The 24545-nt window shown below is 50.7% G+C and overlaps 6 protein-coding genes across 6 annotated transcripts; 3 read left to right on the top strand and 3 right to left on the bottom strand.

The window, feature by feature from the left end:
• Nucleotides 1-2241: 2241 nt before the first annotated feature.
• Nucleotides 2242-3084, bottom strand: M431DRAFT_98257 (hypothetical protein; the record flags this gene model as incomplete). Its single annotated transcript, XM_024925023.1, has 4 exons — nucleotides 2242-2350; nucleotides 2412-2533; nucleotides 2644-2768; nucleotides 3045-3084. The coding sequence occupies 4 exons, from the start codon at nucleotides 3082-3084 to the stop codon at nucleotides 2242-2244; spliced, it is 396 nt and encodes a 131-aa protein (XP_024768858.1).
• A 418-nt stretch (nucleotides 3085-3502) lies between these two features.
• On the top strand, nucleotides 3503-4692 carry M431DRAFT_513214 (hypothetical protein). Its single transcript, XM_024919977.1, has 3 exons — nucleotides 3503-3672; nucleotides 3877-3948; nucleotides 4169-4692. The coding sequence occupies exons 1-3, from the start codon at nucleotides 3604-3606 to the stop codon at nucleotides 4457-4459; spliced, it is 432 nt and encodes a 143-aa protein (XP_024768859.1). The 5' UTR covers nucleotides 3503-3603; the 3' UTR covers nucleotides 4460-4692.
• Nucleotides 4693-5405: 713 nt separating this feature from the next.
• M431DRAFT_513215 (hypothetical protein) lies at nucleotides 5406-7731 on the bottom strand. The gene has a single exon (XM_024919978.1). The coding sequence runs from the start codon at nucleotides 7462-7464 to the stop codon at nucleotides 5905-5907; it is 1560 nt and encodes a 519-aa protein (XP_024768860.1). The 5' UTR covers nucleotides 7465-7731; the 3' UTR covers nucleotides 5406-5904.
• A 5123-nt stretch (nucleotides 7732-12854) lies between these two features.
• Nucleotides 12855-14521, bottom strand: M431DRAFT_98240 (hypothetical protein; the record flags this gene model as incomplete). Its single annotated transcript, XM_024925021.1, has 4 exons — nucleotides 12855-12883; nucleotides 12956-13291; nucleotides 13479-13659; nucleotides 13943-14521. 4 exons carry the CDS (start codon nucleotides 14519-14521, stop codon nucleotides 12855-12857), a joined length of 1125 nt encoding a protein of 374 aa, XP_024768861.1.
• Nucleotides 14522-15292: 771 nt separating this feature from the next.
• Nucleotides 15293-16141, top strand: M431DRAFT_513218 (hypothetical protein). Its single transcript, XM_024919979.1, has 2 exons — nucleotides 15293-15611; nucleotides 15635-16141. Exons 1-2 carry the CDS (start codon nucleotides 15410-15412, stop codon nucleotides 15865-15867), a joined length of 435 nt encoding a protein of 144 aa, XP_024768862.1. The 5' UTR covers nucleotides 15293-15409; the 3' UTR covers nucleotides 15868-16141.
• A 2841-nt stretch (nucleotides 16142-18982) lies between these two features.
• Nucleotides 18983-19620, top strand: M431DRAFT_545722 (hypothetical protein; the record flags this gene model as incomplete). Its single annotated transcript, XM_024921183.1, has 1 exon — nucleotides 18983-19620. The coding sequence occupies one exon, from the start codon at nucleotides 18983-18985 to the stop codon at nucleotides 19607-19609; it is 627 nt and encodes a 208-aa protein (XP_024768863.1). The 3' UTR covers nucleotides 19610-19620.
• Nucleotides 19621-24545: the final 4925 nt, after the last annotated feature.

The raw sequence follows: 24545 nt of genomic DNA on the forward strand, positions 1-24545 counted from the left end.
TCTTCTGGTCGTGTTGACTGACTGTGTTTGTACGACGTGGCTGCCTGCAATCTTTTGACTTTTTTTTTTTTTTTTTTTTTTTTCTCTTTTCCTTCTCTTTTTCTTGGTTTCATTTACTTTGTGCTTGGAGGAGCGGGATGGGAAAGCATAGCCGATACATTTCATTTTCTCTTGTGATGGACTAGATAGACCCTGGTGGTTTACTTTTTTCTTCTTCTTCCATCTTCTGTTCTTTGGTGTCCCTGTGGGGAGAAGCATCTTCCCATGATGGGATGTGGGATTTTTTTATCTCTTTTTACCCTTTTTTGTGTCTTGTGTTTGTAGTAGTATGTGTATTTTTTGGTGTCGTGCTGTGGGTGAATTTAGGAGAGAGGAGAAGAGGAGTGGTTGAGTTTGGGGAGGATGGGAAGTGAAGGGTGATGATACCCATTTTTGTTTTAGTTTTTAGCTTCTTGAAGAGATGATGTTGTGTGGTTTTTATTTTGCCTCCTTTGTGTGCCTTTCGTTGTTTTTGGTGAGATGTGAGATGTGAGATGGTTAGAGGTGATTTCCGGATTGATGTGTTAAAGTAGGTGATATTTGTAGAGATGGTTGGGGATGTAGCTGTAGACTTGTGGAGAATGATGAGTGTCTAGACATCTTTGGAAGGGTTGGCTGTATTGTTGGATGTTTTGGGAGGATGAGTTGGTGTAAAGTGACGTAGATGTTGTGAAATTGGTTTGGGGATACGTTAGTTGTCAAGAACGGGTTTGTTTAGTTGGGGTTACGGAATAGTGGTGAGGACATACATGCCGTTAGTTAGCTTGCTCTTTTTTTTTGGTTGTAGGGGTGTTGCTGAGAAGTAACGTGATCATTTCTTTGCCTGTTTCAACATCAACGACCATAAGTATCTAGCTATCTAAATACACAAATCCTCATCTGGGCGATAGGTCGGTGCGAGTTGGTTTCTGTCTTGATCAGAGGTAAGTTGACGTATGTACTTTGTAATGTGAACCTGAAGTGTGAAGTGAAGGTGTAGAAGATCGTTGGATTATTTAGAGTGAGGGATGCTTTTGTCTACTTGGGTGATTGACTTTGACTAAGATGTGGTTAAGTAGAACTCGATTATGATGTTTGCTTTTGCAGAGTAATTTATTCAATTACCTTACTTGTCGATACTGAGACTCAACTGTTCGTTGTGAGTAGTCAGCAGGATTAAAAGATTCAGAAATAGAAGTGGGCTAAGCAACCAAGTAGCATATTTTTCTAGAGCTATGGAGTTGAGACTATGAAAGGAGGTGCTATTTGGTGGCTTTCGAGTTGTTTGAATGGTTCTATATATTGGCTGTGATTATCTTGCCAACTAGATATGATGTTTGTTTCTGGGGGAGTATTGAGCCACGGAAGGGGGATGGCTATGATGGAGATTTTTTTGGTAGATTTGAGTGGGGTTGTTGAAGTCGATGATGGGTTGATGGGGGCTCTTGGGTTTAGTATGAAGGTTTCAGTATTCGTAAATGGTTGTTTTGGGTGATATGAGAGCTTGATAGAGAAGACGCGAGTGACTGGAGCAAAGACATTTATGGTCAATAGTTAGCGGTAGATTCGTGATTGGCCATGGCAAGCGTAAAGAAATGGTAGACTGAGTCTCTTTGATGCCCTCTCGAATATCATATCTCACTGGGTCTGCGATGTATCATCTTGTCTGGTAAATGGTGTCAATGTGTTCTGGCCTGGTCTGTGATCAAGACATATCAACTTGCCGCCATCTCACATGCTCTCACGCTCGAAACACCAATCCACGAACCAGACACATCACAGCGGGCAATCGTGGGCATCAGAATTCATCATTGTCGTCAACGGTGCGTCATATTTCCCTAGCAGTTGGACAATACGTCTTCCCTTCTCCCGCCGCAATGCAGCATGCATGCGCGCATGGCAATAAAAGCAACCCGTAGCACCTCTCTTTCAAAAAAACAAGACAGCAGCAATGGAAGTCTGCATGCGCCCCCCTCCTTTCCAGAGATAAAAAAACCCGATAAACCCGGAGAGTCTGAGAAGAAGAAAAAAAAAAGACAACAAACACAGGAGTGCCAAAACAAAAGCCTTTTTGTGAACTGTTTAATCTTTTTTTTGTTCTCCGTTGTTGTGTGTGCTTTAAATGCTTTATTTTTGTTTTCTCTATCGTCACATCCACACCCGATGATACCGACAGAACTTTCCCTCTCTCTCTCAAGTCCCCGTAAACGCCTAGGTCTAAATTTAGACCTCCGTTGTGACCTTGGCCTTGGCGTTTGTGACCTTGACACCGATCTGCTTGGCGCGGGAGATGATGTCGATTCGCTTTCGGGATGAGACGGCGCTGGCAATCCTGTGGGAAAGAGGTTAGTCGAGGGGAGATGTTCCAGAGGCAAGATGGAAGAGTGACGTACTCGGCAGCGTGGGTTCGGTTGTGCATCAGCAGCAGCTCAAGGTCCTTGACGTTGTGGACGAGGAAAGCCTTGTGGCCGGAGGGGGTCAAGAAACGGGTCTTCTTGTTGGAGCCATAGCCGATCTATCATTGCATCCAACGTCAGCGCTTTCTGTTGCCTTGAATTGAAGAATCTTCCAGCGGTGGAAAGAGATTGCTCCTCTTCCTCTACCGCCTCATAGGCAAAGTCGTACCTTGGGCATGCGGATAGTGCCCCTGAAACGTCTGCGGACACGTCCATCGATACCCTTGGGCTTTCTCCAGCTGGCATCGACACGATCGAACCGGTCACTCTGGTGACGGGCGAAGCGGGTCTTGTCTGCAAGTTCCTAGTTAATTCCATGTTCCAACGCCTCGGATTTGAAGTGACAAGAATGAGAAAGAGGCTCGATTCGGGGTTTCTCGTCCTTTTGCCCTATTTCAAACCCATCCAACTGCGCTTCAATGTCGTCCTCGTAGAATTTTCTTCTCCATTCGTCGTGTGGGCTATCGAAGGCAGTCGGGACAAGAAAGAATAGGGCAAAAAATAGCGAGGGCGACCGTATCTCGAGGACCCTTCTCTTCTCTCATTCAAATCGTGGTAAAATTGACGTACGCTTCTTGACGATGGGGACGTGCTTCTTGGCGGCGACCATCTGGAACAGCGAGACTCGTTAGATTTCCGTAGCAATGAGGATCTCGCGAGAGAAATTGAATCGGCATAAACGTACCTTGACGGCTTAGTCGGGCTGTGGTTGATTATGTCCGGCGTGATGCTTCACTCGATGCGAATTTTTGGCGGATGCCACAATCGGTAACACTAAGGCAAAGGGTTTAGGGCACGCATCACGTGTGGGCGGTGCGATCGTGCGGTTTCTACGACTTTGGTTGGGCAGGCGCACCAAAAATACAGCTGCGGAACCCCACTAACCCACCAGTACGTACCCCGATCTGCCACTGCGAAAAAAAAAAAAAAGTTGCAGCAAGGCTTGTCGTGCGGCCCAAAGAGGGATAGCGCACATTAAGGGCACAAACCCTCGCGCTGTTCCGCTGGAGGCGCTGGTGGCCGGGACGCAAAAAAATCCGTCCTAGGCGAAAAGGGGACCAGCACCATCACGACGAGAAGCGAAGCGAGACTGCAGCAACGCAACAACTCAGACATACCACCAGCAACCATGTCGTCAACTCAGAGCGTGCAATGCTTCGGCAAGAAGAAGACGGCCACTGCCGTCGCCCACTGCAAGGTTAGTGGAAACGAAAGAACGAGAGCGATGTCACAAGTTTGGAGGGAGGATTTGGGAGACGGGGATGTGATGTGCAAAAAAAAAGGGAGATGTGGGCAGACGTCATGGAGGAATTTTTCTTTGTTTTTGAAGAGATGGGCGCAGATTCGAGATTGCAGGATTCAAATCGACATGTGGAAATGCTGACATTTGGCTCTCTTCTAGGCTGGCCGTGGTCTCGTCAAGGTCAACGGCCGACCTCTGTCTCTGGTCCAGCCTGAGATCCTCCGCTTCAAGGTACGCACGCAATCATTCGTTACTCCTCTCCGATACGATTCGAAAAGCTCTGTGGCCGCCTCCAATTCATCCCGAGATGAAACCCTTGTCAAACATTGAAAACCACCAAAATTGGAGGGGAATCACTTGGCAGATGATATTGGAGACGACCACAAACTGCTAGAGATGACGGAACAAGACGAGAGAAGAACGCACATACTAAGATTCCTGCTTCCTTTAGGTCTACGAGCCCCTCCTGGTTGTCGGCCTCGACAAGTTCGCCAACGTCGACATCCGCGTCCGCGTCACCGGTGGTGGTCACACTTCTCAGATCTACGCCATCCGCCAGGCCATCGCCAAGTCCCTCATCGCCTACTACCAGAAGTACGTCGACGAGCACTCCAAGAACCTGCTGAAGCAGGCCCTCGTCCAGTTCGACCGCACCCTGCTGGTCGCCGACAACCGCCGCTGCGAGCCCAAGAAGTTTGGTGGTCCCGGTGCTCGTGCCAGGTACCAGAAGTCTTACCGATAAACGGTTGTCTGGTGGCGTTTTTGGCGCTGTTGGGAGTTGGCAACGGGGGAGAAGCGAGGAGGAACAAAGAAGAAATGGTCGAGAGAAGCATCTTGCGCTGCTGTTCCTTTTGCAGCTTTCAGGATGTGGAATACAAAAGGGGCCGGAGTCGCATATCCCCTGGCACGGGGATAGGTTTCCCACTGGCATTTGCATGGCCTTGCTTTGGGCGGATTGTAACGGGTCTGGCAGGCTAATGAAATCTTCAAACGTTTACAAAGTGCAGCAGAGACGTGCTTGAATGTGAATGTTTGCGTGCGTGTATTCTAGGGGCGTGACGCGTAAAAGGTCGTCATGCAGTCTAAAAGATATGAAATGCAAAGCCTATGAAGCCATCGTGTCCGCTGATAACTATAACAGACAGAGAGGGTTGTAATCTCACAATCCGACATCCACGGCTCAATTGCCAAGTACGAGTCTTTAAAAGATCCGAGGATGAAATAGAAGCGCAAGTCTTCAAAAGAGATCCAAGGATATAATAGAAACACGAGTCTTTAAAAGATCCACATATGTAATAGATGTCAAACACCAGACACCAGCAGGCCGATATCTGCTGTACCAAGATCTTGCCAATACGGTTACAGATTCTCGCGACGGGTGAGGCAGTAGAAATCAGGAATCACAAGCAGTCATATATCAAGAAACCTCCGCCCATTATCTAGCCCCTAGCAAACATACAAGTTCCAAGACGTGAATTCCTAGGTACAATTGTGATGGTGGTCCAAGATCTGTCTGTACATGCTCTCTGCTCAAAGCATAGCAACAATTATCCACTCCAAGACGTCTATACCATTATTAGGCTCAGTTTACTGTCGACATACATCTCAGCGAGGATACTGACCGATTCGTGGTCCAGGGCTCGCTTTACTCGGCATAGAAGAGCTTCAAGTCAAGTGTTGCTGCCTATGTTTCCAACAGGATAAAGCAATCAAGATGGGGGGACCCTCTCCAAAAGACGGGACAAATCTCTTGCTCCCTCATAAATGAAGAGTCTGCAATATACATTCTCAAGCACCCCAGCTCAAAGGGCCAATCGAGTAAACATATAGGTTTGACTACGGATATCCATCAAAGCAGAGCTCAATAACCTCCATAGACCCAAACGACCGTAGCACTTTTCAATCTACCCAACCATACCGAATACACTCCATATACACCCGCCCAGTCCCCCAAACGCCAAGCATGGATAAACAATCACTCAAGCTCAGAAAACCTCCATTTCAAGGAGACTCTGACAAAATCATCCGTTTCTTTGCCTGTTTCAGAGCACTCATCCTCCTCCCAGTCATCAATTTCGACCACCCATTCAAGCCCGTCCAGCCAGCATGCCTCTCACGCGGCTCCTCCACAGACCGCCTGACATCCTGCCTCTCGTCCCGTTCACGCCCGTCCGTGGCCGTAAACCCCTAATCGTTCCACGACACCAAGTCCCGCTGGCGTCCATGCTCGTCAAGCTCGACAACTTCAGGCGCCCACTCGCCACGCTCGTCTTCAGCCTGCAGCTCTGCCATTTCCACCTCGACCTCCTCGCCGTCTTCCATCATCACTTTACCCTTTCTCAGGTAGTCGGCATGCAGATCCCACCCGAGGGCCACGACTTCGGCTTCCACTCTGGCGAACGCGGTGCCGACTTTGGTCTGTTCGGGTGTGGCGTTAGTGCCGAGGCTCTTGAGGACCTCTTCCAGCCGGCGTTTGTAGATGATGAGGGCGAGCCTCAGCTCTTGGCTGTTGGAGCCGCTATAGTCCATGATGGACTCGTCCAGCCACTCGGAGCTGTATTGAAGCTGCGCGGCAATGGTCTGCAGTAGCTTAGCAGCGAGTACTGGGCGGTACTCCGGCAAAAGATATGCCTTGAGGATGAGCTTGAGCACCATATGCCACCACTGCTGGATACAGGCATCGTTTCCAAGATGCACGCCGACAATAAAGGCAAACTGCAGTTCCCCAACAACGTCAACTTCGGATAGCTCCTTGTTGGGTTCAGTCATGACAGACATCATGTAGGACGTTGCATCTGTAGCAGCCAAGCTTCGAGCGGCTCCCAGAGTATTAGCAGAATATGTCTTTGAGTGCTGCGAGAAGCTGAAGTTGAGTTCTCTCGATTGGAGCACATGGTTTGCGAATCTTATTTCAAGCTCCATCTCTGCGCCCAAAAGGACAGCTCCCTTGACACGATCCGTTGTATCGACATGCCAACTGCTGGCGTGCTGCCCGGTAACGCGGCTGAGCACCTCTTCGATGACGTGCCCAGATAACTGTTTCCATATCTTCCATTTCTCATTCGCTGCCTTTTGGACGGTTGTATCAAGCTTTTCTCCCTCTGGATTGACGGACGAGGGGTCATTATAAGGGACCAGCTTGTCATGAAAACTGTCGAGATTTTCGGCCTGGATCCGGGCTTCTGCTCGTGATGGTTCAAGCACAGTCTCGTTGAACTTGTCCCATTGCAAAACATGAACTTGGTGTGTGCCAGAGGATACAATCCAGAAACCAGTCCTGACGGCGCCGCTGTCGGGATGGGTTACCCAGAAGAAATGAGGGCCGGGCGGGATATCCCTGATGCCTCCAAAGTGCCTGGCAGTGAATGAGGTGGTATCGTATCCCACGAGATAGACTTCGGGCAGATCCAAAATGAGGAGCACGTCTCCTCCGCCCATGGAGTGGCTCATGGACATACTGTTTGATAGACTCGACGAGTCGTCTCGGATCTCTGTCCGAGCATCGCTAAACTGAACTTGTTTTCGGCTGTTCAGGCTCTCAGGGGGGTCCAGAGGAGGAGGCGGACTATCCTGCCGTTCCTCTATATCCATGGGCTCGTCAGGTTGGACAACATGAAGTGATCCATAAGGATGGGCACCGAGCACGGAAACCGACTTGGGGGACATTGTTGAGCGAGCACCCGAGCTGGATTTTCTCGGCCCGCCTATAGGCAGAGGCGATGCCGGGAACGGCCTCTCGCCAGCCATGCTTGTACAAATGCTATACTTGTTGCTGTGTGATGGCGGCTGTGGTATGAGCTTTGTTTTGCTGGTAAGATAGGTGTTGATAGATGGTGATACTGGAGCTCGATGCGGGGCAAAGACGTGGGCGTGCGTGTCCCCGCAAGCTCTTATCGTAAACAAAACTTGATAGTGCGACTTTGCCAAGATATCCCGATACCAGTATGATCAAGTATCAGCTGCGGTTGATATGAGAAAAGACGATGTTGAAGCTCTGGATTGCCGTGATGGAAGGTGTGAGGTTGACGTGCAAATTGTTTGGTGGCGTTATCCGCTCTATACCCGCTTTAGCTATCTGGAAGGCACCACAAACCCAGAAGGAAGCAGCACAACAGCTCGTCTATTGAGATGCATTTAGGCCGATTTATTGTGGCACATATAACACGTAAAAGAAGAATTACCGAATTAATTTAATGCAATGTGAAATGGTATTTGGAGGATGCTGGTATTATGTGATGTGCATTCATGGAATATCTATTAGTATCTACCTGTTCAAGCAAGACAAGGCGCTAAATAGGAAACAGCTTCAGAGGGTGTGAGATACACCAGCAACACCAAAGACACACGACGACAAACGTCAAACCAAGCCCGTCACTGCTAGTCCCTCAAACCAACTCTTTTAGCTGCCGTTCTGGCAAGGCACAGAGACAAAGTCCGTCACTGCCACTAGTTTCACCCAGGCCCTGGAGCCAAGCTTGCACTACGCACCTCTAGCACGCCAGCCGGTTGGTGTCTTTTTTCCACAAAAAAAACCTCCCAAGAGACATCGTTAGTGTTGGGGGTGTCGGTCCATCCAGCAGCTAAATAAGGAGCGCGTGGTGGTTCGACTAAATTTAGCCTTTTGGCTAGGCCATCTGTTTTCCACGTTTTGTTTTGGAAATAAGAGATGATGTGATGTGTACCATTTAGACAGGGGTAGATGGGGATGTTTAAGGGTCTTTGGGAGTTTGACACGAGTGTAGCTGTACATGCGCATGTATTGGAACATCTACATGATACACCTTGGAGTAGCTTCACCACAGGCACTATCCATCTGCCCAACATCATCTACTCGCTGGCTCTCCTTGTTTCATCACTTGTGGAAATATCAAAAATAATATATGATAATTTATTATCATAAATAAGAAAATGAAAGGAATATCCTCCTTCTTCTCCCCTACAAAAAAGTCCACTCAACAAGCAACAAGTGGTTGTTTACCAAGGCCGGCAAAACCAAAAACCCAAAGAGTAGCATTTTCGCCCACCATGTCAGCACTCTCCCACAAAGCCCAACAAGCGTCTCCTGATTCCCGCAGCGAACCTTCCCCAGGGCCCATGCCGTCATGAGAGCATCCGGATAGACCGGCATAAACCCCTTTTAAACTGCCTCCCTTTCACAAACATGGGAAACCCGCGCGGCCACTAACAGAATACACATGCGGATATATCGCATCATCTTCGCAATCTGCTTCGGGGAGTCGGGGCAGTGCTTACGGGTTTTCGGCACCGGTCAGCTTCTTGTGTCCCGTTTGGTCAAGAGAACAGGCGGCAGTCTCGGAATCGTTGCGCTTGCAGCAAATCGAGCTGGAAACTTGATATGAAAATCAAAAAGTGCCATGGATTTACATCTGTTCTGTTTTGGACTGACACCGCTTTTTACGACTCACATTCAACACATCAAAAACTACGTGTACCGTCCTGTCCCCCGTCCATCACAGCCCTACCAACCTCCGCAGCATGACATCCAACATAAACTCGTATAAACCACCATGTTTCCCCAGATCGCACTAAAAAAAAACAAAACACCCACGATGTTCCCCCCCTAAAAACTTCCGCCCTGGTCACTCACAGCAACACAGTGCAAGGCGCTAAGCAAGGGGTGCGCAGAAAAAAAAGTGTCGTCGCACGACAAATAAAAAAGGGAACGATGGGAGAAAAGCGCAAGGCGAAATCTATGCTATAATGCTTAGTCCTTCCTGGTAAGGGAGGGGGCGGTTTGTGCTGGTGTGTTCCCACCGCGGCCGCCGCCTTTTGCGTGCCGAACCCGCTGTCACATCCATTTCCTGTTTTTTCTTTTCCCTTTTTTTGCCCCCTTGACTAGGTTGTAGGCGTGGGTGGATTTGTGCTAATGCTAGGCTTTTGTTGGTGAGGTGAGGCTATCGAGAGGAGGGAGGGTGTGTGCGTCTTGGAGCTTCGCGGCGATGCCACCATTGCTCAGAGGAAAGACTTGGGTTCATATTAAAGCTCTATGTAACTAGCACTTAGAAAGAGGGCTCAGTTGTTCCGTTCATCATGAGCATCATCTCATTATCAGGTCGAGATCAATTCTCCATGAAGAGGCTTATACTCTAACTTACGGCTTATACAAATAGCATCCGGCAGTCTGCATCATCGCCCTTCTTACCATCCCATTTTGCCCCTCCCTCCGGTCCTCCAGCATACATGTAGCCCTTTTCTAGAGCCATCTTTTTAGTTATTTTTTATTCTTCGAAATCATACACCCACTAAAAGCAAACCATGCAACCCAACCCGGACGATCCAACAAAGCCGTCCAAACCCCGTTATAAAGCACTCTAAAACCACGGGCCCAGCCTTGTTGCAAGTTATCTTGACCAACGGCCGGCCGCTTTACTGGTTTCTGCTATTTTTGACGATCTCACAGATCTCACAGCTACATCTACATCATTGAGAACTCTGGCCGTATAGAAATCTACATCACGTACATCCATTCAAGTATAAGCCAAGCCATAAGCACTCTTCAACGCCAATCTCACCAAACCCACCTGATATAAGAACAAAACCTTCATCACAACGTACTCAGTGCAAAATCATCTTCTTCAAACACAGCACAAAAAAAGAAAAACCTCCATCTTCATTAGTGCCACTATCCATCTCACCAACAAGCCGGGCCCTTCAACCGGTCCTCCCGCCAAAACCCGCCCACACACACACACCCTTTCGTCACGTCACAGGTACACCAAAACCGAACCAATTTAGACCAGAAAAAAAATCGCCCAAGACTAAATTAAATACATCGTCCATAAGTCCAACCAAAATAAAAAACGAAACTTATGCCGCGCCCCGAACAAAACGTTAAAAACAGGGCCTTGCGTTTCCCCTTTTTTTGGTCTCTTGGTCTGCACACGCCCCCTTTAGTGTGAAGTCTTGATTTCCGTCACTTTGGTAGAAAGAAGATGGAGTAAAGGGACGAACGAGGTTCCCATCTTCGCGTCGTCCCGCAAGCCCTTCCCGCGGTAGATCTCGCCAAGACTTTTCTAGAAGCCCATGTCAACTCTTCCTTGTGTTTTTACTTTCCCGCTTGCGCATACTCTTTTTCTTTTGACAATTTATCTCATCGATCGAATTTCTTTCATTCCTGCAAAAAGGGTCTAGCATCCTACATCAGCCGCCCATATTCCCTCACGTTACACTAAACACATCCGCAGACAAAAAAAAGAAGCCAGCATCGAATATTCTAGCGTTCTTCCCCCCCTTCACACTGGCAACGTAAAAAAAAAAAGAGCCCGGTCAATATATAATTAGAACCCCCCAAGCATGCAGCATCCCGACGTGTAGCACAAGAAGAAAAAATCTTCATCCATCAAAACAAAAAAAATTGAAACTTTGTCTCACTCTCGCGTGGCTTTGCTATTTTTATTCTTTTTTCTTCGCCCTTTGAAGCTCGGCGTTTGTGAGGCAACTTTTCCCCCACGTCCGTCCACGTCACAGCCTCGTTTACGCCTCTTGTCGAGCATCATGAATCCTACCAACATAATGCAACACAAACCAATTATAAAATAAAGATAAATAAATAGAAATAAGACAAAATCGCCTAAACCTCTCAAAGTCCCAACCCAACCCACACACATAAAATCCCACACATGTCGCACACGCAAGCACTATACCTAGTACCGCCACGCCCATCCCACCACCACCGAGAAATAAAATAAATAAATACATAAAATCCGAACCCATGTCTTTGTGTAACCACATCACACGCCGTAGCCGTACCGTGCTTGTCACACCCAAGCCCAGCCTGACGGGGTCTTTTTTTTTTCATTCTAAATTCTTTTTTAAATTCGACACTAACTACTATAGCTTTTTTGCCTTGGCGCCGCGCTGTCCCAACCGCATGGCACGCTGGTTTAGTGTCGATTTCTTGATGCGAGACTAAATAAGGCTTGCAACGTGCGTAGGGTCCAAGAGGCGTCCGTCATGGCGGGTGGAGGGTTGCTTGGATATGTAGTTTGCTTTGGTGTTGTCACTTACACATGCATCGTCAATCGCAAAGATTGCATCTTGCTTATACACACAGAATATATATGATATGATACCTATATATATAACAAGCATCGTATCGTATCGTTATCCTCAACTCTCGACACACATATTATACCAGTAATGACTGTTTAGGTGGTTGCTGCTATCGTATACACTTCTCTCTCGACGGACAAAAAAAAGAGTAAAGAAAAGAAAAGACGTTACAAAACAAGCGTTACACAAATCGTTCTTTCGCCGCAATGTCTTTACGAAAAAGGGCGTAAAATAGTTTCCATTCTTTCCGGATTCCGTTTTTTTTTTCTCCTTCATTTTCCTTCCAAATGTTTTCCAAAGCCCTCCACCCCCTGGGTTGCTTGCTTGCTTGCTTGCATCAAGTCTGCCGCCGCAGGGCCCAAGAGTCACAGCCAGTTCGCGTCTTTTACGACACACCCATTTCCAGCGCTCTGAGCGTTCCCTTCACTTGACAAAAGTCGTATCGCGTTTTTCGCCTTGCGGCGATACAGAAGCAGCTTCTTTTCCTCAAGAACCAGCCACCGGGAAAACCCCCTGGTGCTTCACCCGCCGTGGTTTCAGTACTCCGTATCCTCTGCGCCGAACCGCCCCTGAAAATTGCATCACGCCATGAAAGAGCCGACCATCCCCGGAGTGCCTCTGCCAATGCAACCCCCCCAGTAACCGTAGACCAATGCCCTCCCAAATGTGGGAGTGCGAAAGAGCCGAAGAAAATATTGAAAACACACAAAAAGGAAATTTGTTCGAACATGGGTAGAAAGGGAACAAAAAAGAAAAAGAAAAAAAAAACCACCTCAAACTGCGCAAACCAAACACGGGTGCCGCCTTAATTAAGATGCTGGCCGGTAAAGTACCCAAGCCCCGAGAGGTACACCTTGAAATCCGGGCAACATCCCACAGAGATATTATTTCCTCCAGAGGCCGAGTTTTTTACAACCCAGCCTCTTTCATCCTGCCGCCGGGGTGAAACAGAAAAAAGAAAATCATTATGTCCAACGCGTGAAGAGGGGAGGGGTATTTGCGACCAGCAAAAGTCAATATGTGCCCAGATCAAAGGTGGCACCCCAGCTCACCAAGTCATTATTCTAGTGGCTAGGGGGAGGCGCTCCATTTGCTGCGTGATGATTAGCATGAGGGGGGGTTTTTTTTTTTTAAATTCATGTTGCAACTCTGGTCGACGACGTACATTGGCTATACATGTTCTGCTGGCTGGGCTGAGCATAGGGAGAGTGAGGCTGGTAGTTGGAGTACATGTGGCTGGCTCCGTATTCTGGCATGGGCTGCTGTCCAACGTTGCCAGAAGGGGGAGCAGGATACTGGTTGGGCTGGTATCCTATCGGAGGAAGCTGGACAGGTCTCGTGGGGTATCCAGAGGAAGACGCGCCATCGGGAGCCTGGGGGTCACCACCACCGTTTTGCGCGACATTAACTGCTGCTGCCCTCTGTCGCTCCTCTTCAGCCTTGCGCTGAGCCTCCTCCTCCTTCTTCCTCTGCTTCCACTCTTTGCGGATCTCCTTGAACTCTATATTGCATCATCTATTAGCCATGTATATTCCCAGGGGCGTGTTTCGCAAACGATTGGTTCGTGTCAGTTTTCTCTCAAGGCCACGTGGCTGAGCTTTCAGGTTTGACAGTTGAATAGTTGCAACTAGAGGTTTGAGAGGGGCAAAAGAGGTAAAGGCAAAAAAGGTGCGAAAATCGCAACCTACCTTCGGGAGTTCGCTTTTGGCCGTGAGACTGCATGGTAACGTGCGCGTTGAGATGGTTCAAAGTGCCGTAGGCCTTCTCGCATCCGTTCCAGCCGCACTTGTACATGCGCTCGATTTCCTCATAGCGTCTACGGGGGCGTTTGTGCTGCTGAGCGCCGGGGATGGGAACAAACGAGTAAACCTGTTTAAAGTAGAATTCACGTCAGTATGTGTACTTTGTGCTAGTAACAAGGCTGGTTGGTTGTGGGGGATTCTCGGGCAGACAAGGTTGTTTCTGTCTCGAGTAGAATGATTCATCTTTTCTCTCTCTCGCACGCGCCCACTCAATTGCAGATGCGCGCCAAGATGGATAGTTGACTCTCCTCTCTCTCGACGAAAACAACCACTTTTTCCGCCCAATTTTCACATTTTTCTCTCTTGTTCCAATTCGGAACCCTCCAACACTACATTGCACACACACGTACCTGGCTAGGTCTCTGCTGGGGAGCAGACGCTGGGGATTGCGCGTAGACGGGGTGGCCGGGAGTCAAAGGAGGAGCTCCATGCTGGCTATACCCGGCCCAGTCGGGTCGGGGCTGCGCATACATGCCTCCGCTCTGATGGGAGTAGCCATGAGACATGTCTGGATTCGGCGCATACGGCGAGTGCTGCCCATAAGGGTAGGTTGGACTCGGAGCCGCAATAGACGGATCTATAGGCACATCGTTGTCAGAATTGACGGGGTGGGCTTGATGGCTAGGCCCATTGTGCTGGGGCATAGACGGACTGTTCTGTTGTTGCGCCATACCTCCGCTGCTCGCGCTGCTGGAAGGATGGTATGAACGCTGGATATGATCCGCCGAGAAAGACCCTGATCGCGCCGAGGGAGGATAGACGCTGTACTCCGAGGTGGGAGTCACAGAGGTGGGATAGTCTTGTTTCCCGGGGTACTGAGCAGCAGACGCGTGTTCTGCGGACGAGCCTTCAGAATGATGGTCGCCGAAACTGCTGGAGTAGGGCGAGGGCAAACCTGACTGCGAGAACTGGGTGGCACCGCGGTCCATAAAAACACTCGAAGCAATCGACGATGGCGAAGCCCAAAGACGAGTAGAGAACTCTTTACAAGTTCTCTTTTCCTTCTTCTTGTGGTATTTTATGCGAGGGTTATCAGCGACGTGATGTGGAAGTTGTCAAGATGACCAAAACTTCCAAGTCGCGATGTTGATGGTTTGCGCTGGCTTTGCCCAGGAACGTGCTACCGAACTCCACACAAGGTTGGCGTGGAATGAAAAAGAGACGGCGTCCAGACAAGAACTAGTTTCCAAGCACTCGCGTCTCCAAGATGGTGCAGGGGGAAGGAAGAAATAGTAGCAGCCGGAGGCAGAGTGATGAGTAGGCTCCTCTCCGGGGGGGGACACTTGGTGTCGCGGTGGCGGCGCAAGCAGCAATGGCTAGTATATGTAATATCGCCGGCGGCGGCAATAGTAGCGCGGACTGGGGCAAGCGGCGTATACCGTAGCGACAAGTTGCCAAGTTGCTGTTTAAAAAATGCTCGGTTGATGGAGTTATTTGGGGTGCGTGATGCGCACTAGCTCCAGAAGTCCAGGAGTCTTGGTCCTTGGAAGCGCGGATCTTGCTGGGTCAGGGATGTCTTGCTTGCCCGCGATCAGGCAAAGTTTCGAAGGGGCTAAAGTAAAGCTAGGCGTCCGGTCACACAGATTGGGGACCCAACTACTAATATAGTGTTGAACGTAGGCCGGGGATGGGTGAGTACCAAGGTTCCAAGTGAGTCTAGCGTCTGACTCGAGCAAGGACCATGGGGCGTGTGGTTTTTTGGCTGAGAATCGCTCCGTCGTTTGAGTTGATAGAGAGACACGGGGCGCGACGCTGAAGCTGGGCTGGGCCGGGCTTGACTGGCTGAATATTGAGGCGCTTAGTTCTAGAAACAAGAGATGTGGCGGGGCGAGGTTTGTGTCTGGCTTTCTGGGTTTCTGGGAGGGGAAGAAACTCTCTTGTCGGTTTATGACGGCGACGAGTTTTTTGCAGGGCGAGTTGGTGCGGGACGAAGAATTTTATACGGGACCACGCACGAGAGAGAAAGAAAAAATGAAATGCATTGGGGTGCTGGGGAAAGATGGACAGGCCTTGCAGAGGGTACAGCACGGGTGGAGGTACAGGTACAGGTACGGGCACAGGTACAGGTACGGGCACAGGTACAGGTACATTGGCGCAATGGCTGGGGAGGAAAGAGTGGGACTCACGAGAGCGTCAGGGTTTATGTTATTTTGGAGCGCGACCAAAGCGAGAAACCCAGCGCTGTGGGAGCCAGACAGAGTGCAGAGGCAGCACAGTATCGTTCCAGCGGAGGTACGATCCGATAGCAAGGAGAGTACAGTACTGCAGAGTCTGACCCAGTGCCAGTGCCAGTGACGCTGAGGGGAGGGGGTGTGGCAATCGGGTTATTTCCGTCGTAGCGCGAGCGAGTTCTGCGCTTGGAGGAGAGATTCCGGCACTTCAAAGTCTGGACGAGAGACGGGCTCTTGTTGTGGTGCCAATTGCCTGCGCGTTCCTGGAGCTTGAGAGGCGCGTTGCAGGCACTCAAGCAGTCAATCAATCAATCAATTCCCTTGCCTGACGACTGGGGGGGTCCGGCGTTTGTTGGTGCAGGATCACGGTGAGGAGTGCATAGGAAGAGAAAAAAAGAAAATTAAAAAAAAAAAAAAAAATTCGATGGGGGGGCGGGTGACACTCAGTGCATGTACTCCGTACCCCCAGAGTGGACGCCAACTCAAAGGCAAAAAAGAAAAACACACCTCCTCGTACCTGTACGCAGCGAATGAGGTTCCAAATACCCTCCCTGTCCTTGCAGAGGGCGAACCTATTGCGTCGGCTTTTCCCCTCCCAGTTCAGTTCAACCCCAGCTGGGCTCAGTCAAATGCCTGCGGAAACTGTGGCGGCAGAGGAGGCGCTCTATCGGACACGACAGATGTGGCAAAGCTGAGTCCTGCTGCTGCAACGTGTACAGTCAGTAATCCAAATCAAATCGTCGAATCGAATCGTATCGTACGGTATCGCGTCCCGGATGTCGTCCAGTCGAGTCGAGTCAAAGTTCGAGTCTTCAGCACCACAACTTCGCCCCTCTCCAGTGTGCGACGTCGCCCGTGCCTCGTACTAGTCGAGATACCAAGCAAACCAAACGCGATTCCCAGCTACCGGGGTCCCTCGGTGGGTGCCCAGATACTGCTACTCTGTGTTTGTACAAGCACGCTCCCAGCAAGCGGGACAGCTGAAAGCCTGGAGATGATTCGAAGCCAGCCGCAGTGGAATGCGCGCGTACCCTTGCCCCGACAAAGTGGGCGGTCTCGTACAAGCCGTACGTACGAGCACAGTGCGCGTTTCCCGTGGCCGCACTCAGAGAGTACCCAAGCAACGGGTATACTTGCACATACGAGCATCTTGTGGTCCTCGCACTCGCGGAGCGCAACAGATCTGCGCCTTTTTCCCATCAATGGATCGTTTTTCCCTCTCTTGTTTTTTCTTCCTTCTGTCCTCTCCTCTCAGAGCAATAATGGCCAATCACAAGCCCCCGACCAATGGAGAACTAGCATTGGCTGGTCCAGGATGTCACCAATGGAGCTTCTGCTGTCGTTGGGGGGTGGGCTGAAGGGGGCTTCAAGGGCCCATCCCCATGTCAGGCCGGAGGTAGTGCCATTAACGGCCACCGCTTGATTGCCTGACAGCACCGCGTATGTATGTACAAGAACGGGCAGACGAAGAGGCGGCGCACCGTACAGATACAGAACCGACATAGCACGGGCCAAAGGGCCGCAAACGGAGATAATTGCGTTTGATGGGCGGCCATCCATCGCGGCCGCCGAGAGGGAAAAAGAGCAAGAGAAAAAAAGGAACCTTGGCTTGTTCCCAATGCGTTTGTACATGTCTGTGTCTGTCTGGCTGTCTGTCAGTCAGTCTGGCTGTCCATCAAATCTGACTGACCGTGGCCCCAGACCCAGAGGAGACAAGACGAGAGTCGAGAGCCCCGAGTACCGTAATCAAGGCCCCAGCGGCTAAGCAGCCCAGAGCAATGGTTCCAGTGTGGCGCTAGCGAGAATGTCGCACGCGAGCCGCGGCCCACGCTGGCCAGTCCGCAGCACAAGTACATGTACGAGACGGTATGGGCACGATATTCTCCGCAGAAACAGTCCATCTTTCGTCCCACGCAGCCGCTTGTGTAACAGTGCTAAGGGCGTTCGATAGCCGGGCCATCTGGTCTGGAGTCGGCACCAGTATCTACAAAGCTGGGCTGGGCCTGCTGTTGCGGCCGACGATGTGGATGTTCGTTTGACGACATTCTGATCTTGTCAAGGTTCGTTAATAATGCCTACTAGCAGGTTCCGGGTCTATGGGCAGGTCGGTGCTGTACCCGTACGGGCAACCAAAGGCAACCATACCCGGTACAAGTTCGCTCTGTCGACGGCAGCGAAGCGGTATTGTGTATGAGTACAAGAGTCAGAGTCAGGACGAGAATATCAAGGAAGAGCAGACGGCACGGCATCTGCGCCTCCATGGCCCCTTGATGGTCGTTGCGGCACGGCACCCTCGACGCTCTTGATGCCTGCACATCGTCACCATCATCATCGTCGTCATATCGTCAAGCCTGGTCCTGTCTCCCCCCAGCTCTGTGCATGCCTGTAGAGATAGATTCAATGCTTGGAGATCAGCCCGTGGCCCCAGCGTCTGCCCTGGATCGTCCGCTAGTTTTGCAAAGCGCTACTACTCCCACAAGCCGTGAACCGCTCCTAGTGCTCGACCGTCTCAACTGAGGCTGGCATCGGCTCTGGACCGGTCAGGGTCAGCACTGTCGACGGCCGTTCTGGGCGCTGCCAGGGGTCCCAGCAATCTCTGCCGCAGCAGGCGACAGCTATATTGATGCATGGAGCGCCATCCTAGGGCCTAGGGGGAGAGGAGATGCCCTGGCACTAGCAGGAAATGCTATCTCGAGCTTCTACTTGCAGCGTGACCCTACTCGGAATAGCTAGTACCCGGGCCAACAACATGGAACCCAGGGCCCTGTTACTGGGCTGATAGACTCTCAACTTTCCGTGGCCATCTCCAGCTTTCTGTCATTTTCCATGGCCATGTGCACCTCAGATGGCAAAGAGGGGAGTGGGAATTGCATGTGCGAGTAATGAACGATCCCGATGACCGAGCCAATGCCTTTATCCTGCCTGATCCATTACGTAGCCACATGTTGCCAAGTCATGTCATTCGTTCATATTGTAAAAGAGTCCAGAGCCTGTCAGCTGTTATGATAGGTCGCTAAATGCAGGCACCGCTCACGACTTTCAATCAAGGTACTCGTAGTCGACGCCCTCTAATAATAAACATCATGGACGGGTACAGTAAGAGTACCAGCAATGGTAAAGAGGGATGCGTGCCACTTTGCGGCCAAAGGAGAGGTGCATAAATGACGGGGCTGAGGGTTTTATTTCGAAATACCACACATCACACATCATGCACATCAAATGTTACAGAGGTCAAGGATCGCAGGCATGTTGGATTTGCAATGTACCTGTACAGAACATGGAAGCAAGTGCAGGTATTTCCTACTAGGTATGGAGTGCGCTCCAGCAAAGGCGGTGCACATGTACCTCGTGCAGCACAGAGCATCGTATGTCTGCGCATGTACATGTACATTTCCGGGCACTCAATTATCCCCCTCCGTTGTCGGTGCGCAGATCCAACTCTCGTCTCTCTCTTCTCTCTTCCTTGCCCGCAGCTTCCCATTTCCACCCACGCATAAAATTGAGGTCCTCGACGGCAACGTTATGATGCGATGGGTTGCTGGGCCTGGACTGCAGTTGCATGAGGATTGCATCGCCTTCTCCACTCCTGCGTTCTACATGCGGATAAATGGCTATTGGTCTCCGCTCCATGACAGCCATCCAACCTTGAATCATGCCTCTCGCCAGGGTCGTCGGTACAGATACAAGCAAACAAGAAACCAGCCCCCGGAGCAGATGTGCCACTCCGGGCTACTGCTCCGTATTACTAGCTGTACGCCGTGCCGGTCGAATCCTGCTGTCCTGCGCTGTGATGTGATGGATGTCATGGACACAAGAAGCGAGTGCCAACCACCATCTATCTGCTGATTGATATGCGACACCGTTCTTTCAGCCGCCCGCATTTCCCGGGGGGGCACGGGCGACCGAGCATGAGCATGAGCATGAGCATGCCATGGCAGAACCGAAGAATACGAAGCCTAGACACGCTCTCCGTGTCTGTTCTGTGTCCGAGCTGGGCGTCTTGAAGGTTCGGTGCAGCCTGTGCCACTGTGCCGTGCTGTGTATTGCCCAACCTGAGACATACATGCAGAAATACCAAGGTATCCAGAGCGAGGGACCGCGACGTGATAGGCAGGCAGGCAGGCATGTATCATGTTGTATCTTTCGAATCCATCTTCCTCTTGGCTGTTCTATCTTGTTCTCTCTCTTGCTCCCCCCTTCATCTCCTTCCCGCGTCTCCTGTCTGTCTCGTATGATTCGGAGGCAACAGGCATTCTCTGCATACCATTGCATTTCAATGTTCAAGCCACGGCGCACACCACCATGTCAAGGTCGCTTGTTGGGCTGCCATCATGCACAATCCCTTCAGCCGCTGACTCATGTTTCTTTCTGCTTGCATCGCATCTCAGCCGCAGAGCACAAAGTTGTGTCAGCGTTGCTTGGGTGTCGATTTGTCTCTTTTTTTCTTCCCAACCATGACCATCGCTGTCATGTGTTGTTTGCCTAACTAACGCCGTCCTCAGCCTTGGGAGGCGTTAACAGATCAAATCGACCCGAATCCTCGGGAGAGACTAAAATGGCCCCTCAGGCCATCTATACCCCGAATCGGCACGGTCGCGCTGTTTCGTTGGTCAAGCTTCCAAGGGCCAAATCATGGCCTGTCTGCCGGCGTCAGAACGATGCTCCAGCTAACGTCCATGCTTCTCTGAGTTTGTCCTAGTGAAAGAAAAGAAGCAGAGCAAAAACAGTGGCCTCGGGGCTTTGTCCACAAAGCATAAATATGCTTGTAGGTGCCGCAGACGCAATGACCCCCGCCCATCAGGGAGAAAGTATTTTATCTTATTTTTATTTTTTTATTTTTTATAAAAATTTACAAGGCAGCGGTGGTTATCTAAGCGAAGTGCAATCCAAAGACGCCATGTACAACCGCATTTGGAGAGGGGGGGCAACATATCAAACAGGCCTTCTCCGACTGCTTGCAGATTCTCGTCAATGCTACTCTGTGCACTGTGTCCAACCGCGTGTTAGCTCGGACTTGGCAGCTCTTCAATTCACCGACTCAGTTGCCGAGGTGAACCTGGAGACGCAGCTCTGTGGTCGACTCTGGGCTCACCGCAATATCAATTGTTGTCGTTGGCTTCTCGAACTGCGACGTTCCCCCTCCCTTTCGAGGCAGCTCTTGTCGCACACGGCTGAACTGAAGCCCCTCTTGAGGGTCCACGTGTGATGGCTGAGCTTTGTGTTCCCCTCGAACCTACAATGCGACAAGGGCGTAGCCTCACGTGGTAGATCCACTGATTGGCAGGGTATGTCGATGATAATGAATGTCTGATTCAGTGCTGTACGACGCTCTCTGGCCTTGGAGACGTGTATAGATGGTTCTGTTGCAAGCGTCACGTCACAACAGCGCCGCGCTCGTGCTCGTGCGACGTGTGCCCCGTGCCGGAGGATCGAGTCATGGTATCTGGACAGAGACATGCCACGGCATTTCAGCTCTTCAGTTACAGGTAGACTGCGATCCTTGGACGGCAAATTGCACACCTTCCGGCGCTGCTCATTTCTGACATCCTGTGTGCATGCCGACCAATCTAGAAAAGATACCTTGTCATTCAATCCCTACCGCCCTACCGCAGCCGCACAACTCCACCGCCCTTCGCCTAGCTATCAACTTTTCCGGGGGAGCCAAATTCATCATCACCTGATTGCAAGGCAAGGGAGCTGAGCGACGCCCTCTATCGTGAGCTCTCCCGATAGCCATCAGCGCATCGCAAGATGAGACGGACGGCACAGACAGACAGACGAGAAACAAGCAGGGCAAAGGAAGTGGGCAAAAGGAGAAGCAGCTGGGAAATTCTGCATGCGGCCTGCATGGTCTGACCTACCCTCTCCGCAGCAGCACGTACCCCCTTCGGCACCCTTCTGAAGCATCAATTGGTTGACCCTTTGGTTGCAGCCACTTTATTCCGTACAGCCACTTGAGAACCAATAGCCCAATCAACAGCAAGAGGCGAGAATGATGGCAACCGAGCCACACAATGCTTTTTCTCCCAGACTCCCTTCCACTGACCTACGAGGAAAAAGAAAGTGATACTGTACACAGCCGGAAATCCGTCCTCTTTGCTGAGTTGGCATCGACATCAAGCAAGGTTAGCGTCGATCCAGCCAAGGTGGCGCTCCAACAAGATCTCAATGAGTACGGAACGAAGTTGTTTGGATCCCAGCGACTGTGATACCACCGCCCAATTGACCCAGGCGTTACATACCAGGCCAGGCCAACCGGCAGTCTGGAGAAGATGTGCCGAGTGCGTGGCAGATTTTTGCCACTTGACATGGTGACTGCAGTTTTATCACATCTCTTCGAATATTGGAGAGATATGTCCCAAGCCAGATATCGGCTGGTATCTATCTTGGCATTCCTGTCCACGCCTTTGCAAAATGACGTGCAGAAACAAGTACCCGAGGCGTTGATAATTTCAAATCCAGCTCCTCGCTTATACTGTGTCTGGACTGCAGATGTGATGAATTCATATTACTGTATCGTCATGGTTCATGGTCCACGGCAGCAACATTGCCAAGGGGTCTATCCCCATGGTCTTTGCTGGGGGGATGTAACTCAAGCGAGGATGGCCAAAGGAAGCTCCAACGTTGAATCTCGGGCTCAGCAACACTAGCTGGCTATACTAACACAGTCTCTCGGCCGGGAACAATGTCAAGCTTGTGTCTAGCTTCGTCTCACTTGCACGAGTTCCATCCATACTAAAGAGATTTTCAAACGAATGGTTACCAAAACCAGGGCAAGAGACGTGACCTGAATGAAGGCTCACGAGTGATACACCCAGCAAAGACACGTATCCATGAGAAGTGCTCACTCAAAATGGCATCTGGCTGCTTCTCAATATCTCTCACGAATCGTGCATCAAATTGGTCTTGGGACTCGTTTGGACGGCAAGGCAGCTTCCAACGAGGTGCTACTACTGACCGCTAGACTATCACGGGAAGGACTAGCATTGAGTGCTAGCAGCTAGACAAGGACATGGGCCGCTCGACCTCCCCCAAAGCCAGAAGGGTCTAAAATATCAAACCCCCTTACGAATGAAACCTGGCTAACATGGTAGCATCTCGTCGCTCTGCTGGTTAGTGTTGGCTACAGACCAAGTCAGCCGCATTTGCTCGCACGTCCCCCATTCGCGCAGGGGCTTTGACTGGGGAAAAACAAAAACGGCCATTCTAATTTCGCTGCCGCGCTCCGTCAGCCTTCCTTGGTCTGGCCGCGGTGCCAGTCCCAGCGCTCGTAAGCTCACTTTGTGATGCTATTGCTAGAACGGCCGTTATCAGGACCTGGACCCAAAATCGACACAAAAGGTCACCCGCTCTGGCTCCCTCCCTTTCTTTCCAATCAACCCGCTTCGCTCCTACGTGACTGCCGGGACAGCGATGCTCACGAGAAGGAACGTGTCGTATTTTTATCCAATCAAGCCAAGGTGCCTAAAATTGACAAATTACGATAAAACGATTCATCGCATAGGCGCTATGGTTCCGGTGGGGCATCTGAGACAGCCGCAAATGGACGTTTACCGCGGTTTTCTCCCCTCCCTCGTTCAGCTTCCTGCATGGCGTAGCCAATGCGGTAATCCGATACACTTAGTCTGGCACACCAAGCTCACTGTGGCTGACAATGCTAGTGAGGATGGCCCTTTACTCTCAAGCCACCGTCATTTTCTTAATCATGATGGAGGCCCTTTAATATCCCCCCGTAACGAGACGGCGAAGCAGTGAGATGAGGATGGATGAGCAGAGAGGGTCAGACCACGGCATCCAGCCAAGGGGGGCGTGGCAGCTGAGCTGTGAGGCAGAGAGAGGGGGGTTTTCAGTTAATCGACGGACCTCGATGTGCTAATACTGCATGTTTCTCTTGATTTGGGATGATCAAGACACATTCTTGCTCTCTGGGACAAAAGGGGGTCAGATGAGGCCGTACGAGTACCCATATCCGGATTCTTGGAAAATGGCTCTTCGGGAAAAGCAGCTCCCCCCACTTGACGAGGGCTCTGAGATCTCTACGGAGCAGAACGGAGAGCGATTACTTCATGCTAATCCGATCTGCGAAAACGGCCCTCGACCGGCGCTGGGCTAGCTAGCGTCAGCTGTCAGGAGGAGTATGGGCAAGAACCAGTAACGGGGTTTCGTCCTTGGCAGGCGACTTTGCTGTGGCTTTCGCTATTTCGTCTTATCCCGAGCTCACCCTGTACGCGGCGAAGGGATTCAGATGGTCCTTGCCATGCTTGTTGGATATATCCTAGAAAGCTGTTCAGCTCAGGAGAGAGCCGACTTGGACGCTTTGATAAGCTATCCACATTGAAAGGGTACTATTTCCAGGACCTCGAAGGAGACAGGCATCAGTTGATGAGCGTGTTCTTCTTCCTGACATGAGTGTAGGGTAAGACGTTGCTCCTAGCGGAAAATAGGGACATATTTCGTATCTACTCGCGATATACAATACAGGGCAAGGCGATTGCTGCAGCCTCGTCATTCGTCCGTATACGCTCCGATAACCGAGATGCGACATCCGCAGGATTATTCTATCTACTCACGCACCAAGGCAGCACTATCCCATTAGCAGGACGAGATCAACTGGACTGGCGACGAGGCCGTTGAGGCGGTTCTGCTACAAGTGTCCGCCTAATTTTAAAACCCGAATCGATGGAGCAGACTAAACAAGGGGAGATTTGGGCTCCCCTAGGGCGCATTTTGATATCTAGGCTTGTTGGACAAGCCTAAATTCTGCAAAAAGCTGGGACCTGCA

This window comes from Trichoderma harzianum (genome assembly GCF_003025095.1).
Source record: "Trichoderma harzianum CBS 226.95 unplaced genomic scaffold M431scaffold_20, whole genome shotgun sequence".
NCBI classification, from domain to species: Eukaryota; Fungi; Ascomycota; class Sordariomycetes; order Hypocreales; family Hypocreaceae; genus Trichoderma; species Trichoderma harzianum.

Bases quoted from the DNA above. Each gene is read 5' to 3' on its own strand.
- M431DRAFT_513214 (XM_024919977.1), top strand. From the start codon at position 3,604: ATGTCGTCAACTCAGAGCGTGCAATGCTTCGGCAAGAAGAAGACGGCC. The intron at 3,673-3,876 runs GTTAGTGGAAAC...GCTCTCTTCTAG, and splicing joins CTGCCGTCGCCCACTGCAAG to GCTGGCCGTGGTCTCGTCAA. The intron at 3,949-4,168 runs GTACGCACGCAA...TGCTTCCTTTAG, and splicing joins CTGAGATCCTCCGCTTCAAG to GTCTACGAGCCCCTCCTGGT.
- M431DRAFT_513215 (XM_024919978.1), bottom strand. From the start codon at position 7,464: ATGGCTGGCGAGAGGCCGTTCCCGGCATCGCCTCTGCCTATAGGCGGG.
- M431DRAFT_513218 (XM_024919979.1), top strand. From the start codon at position 15,410: ATGTGGCGGGGCGAGGTTTGTGTCTGGCTTTCTGGGTTTCTGGGAGGG.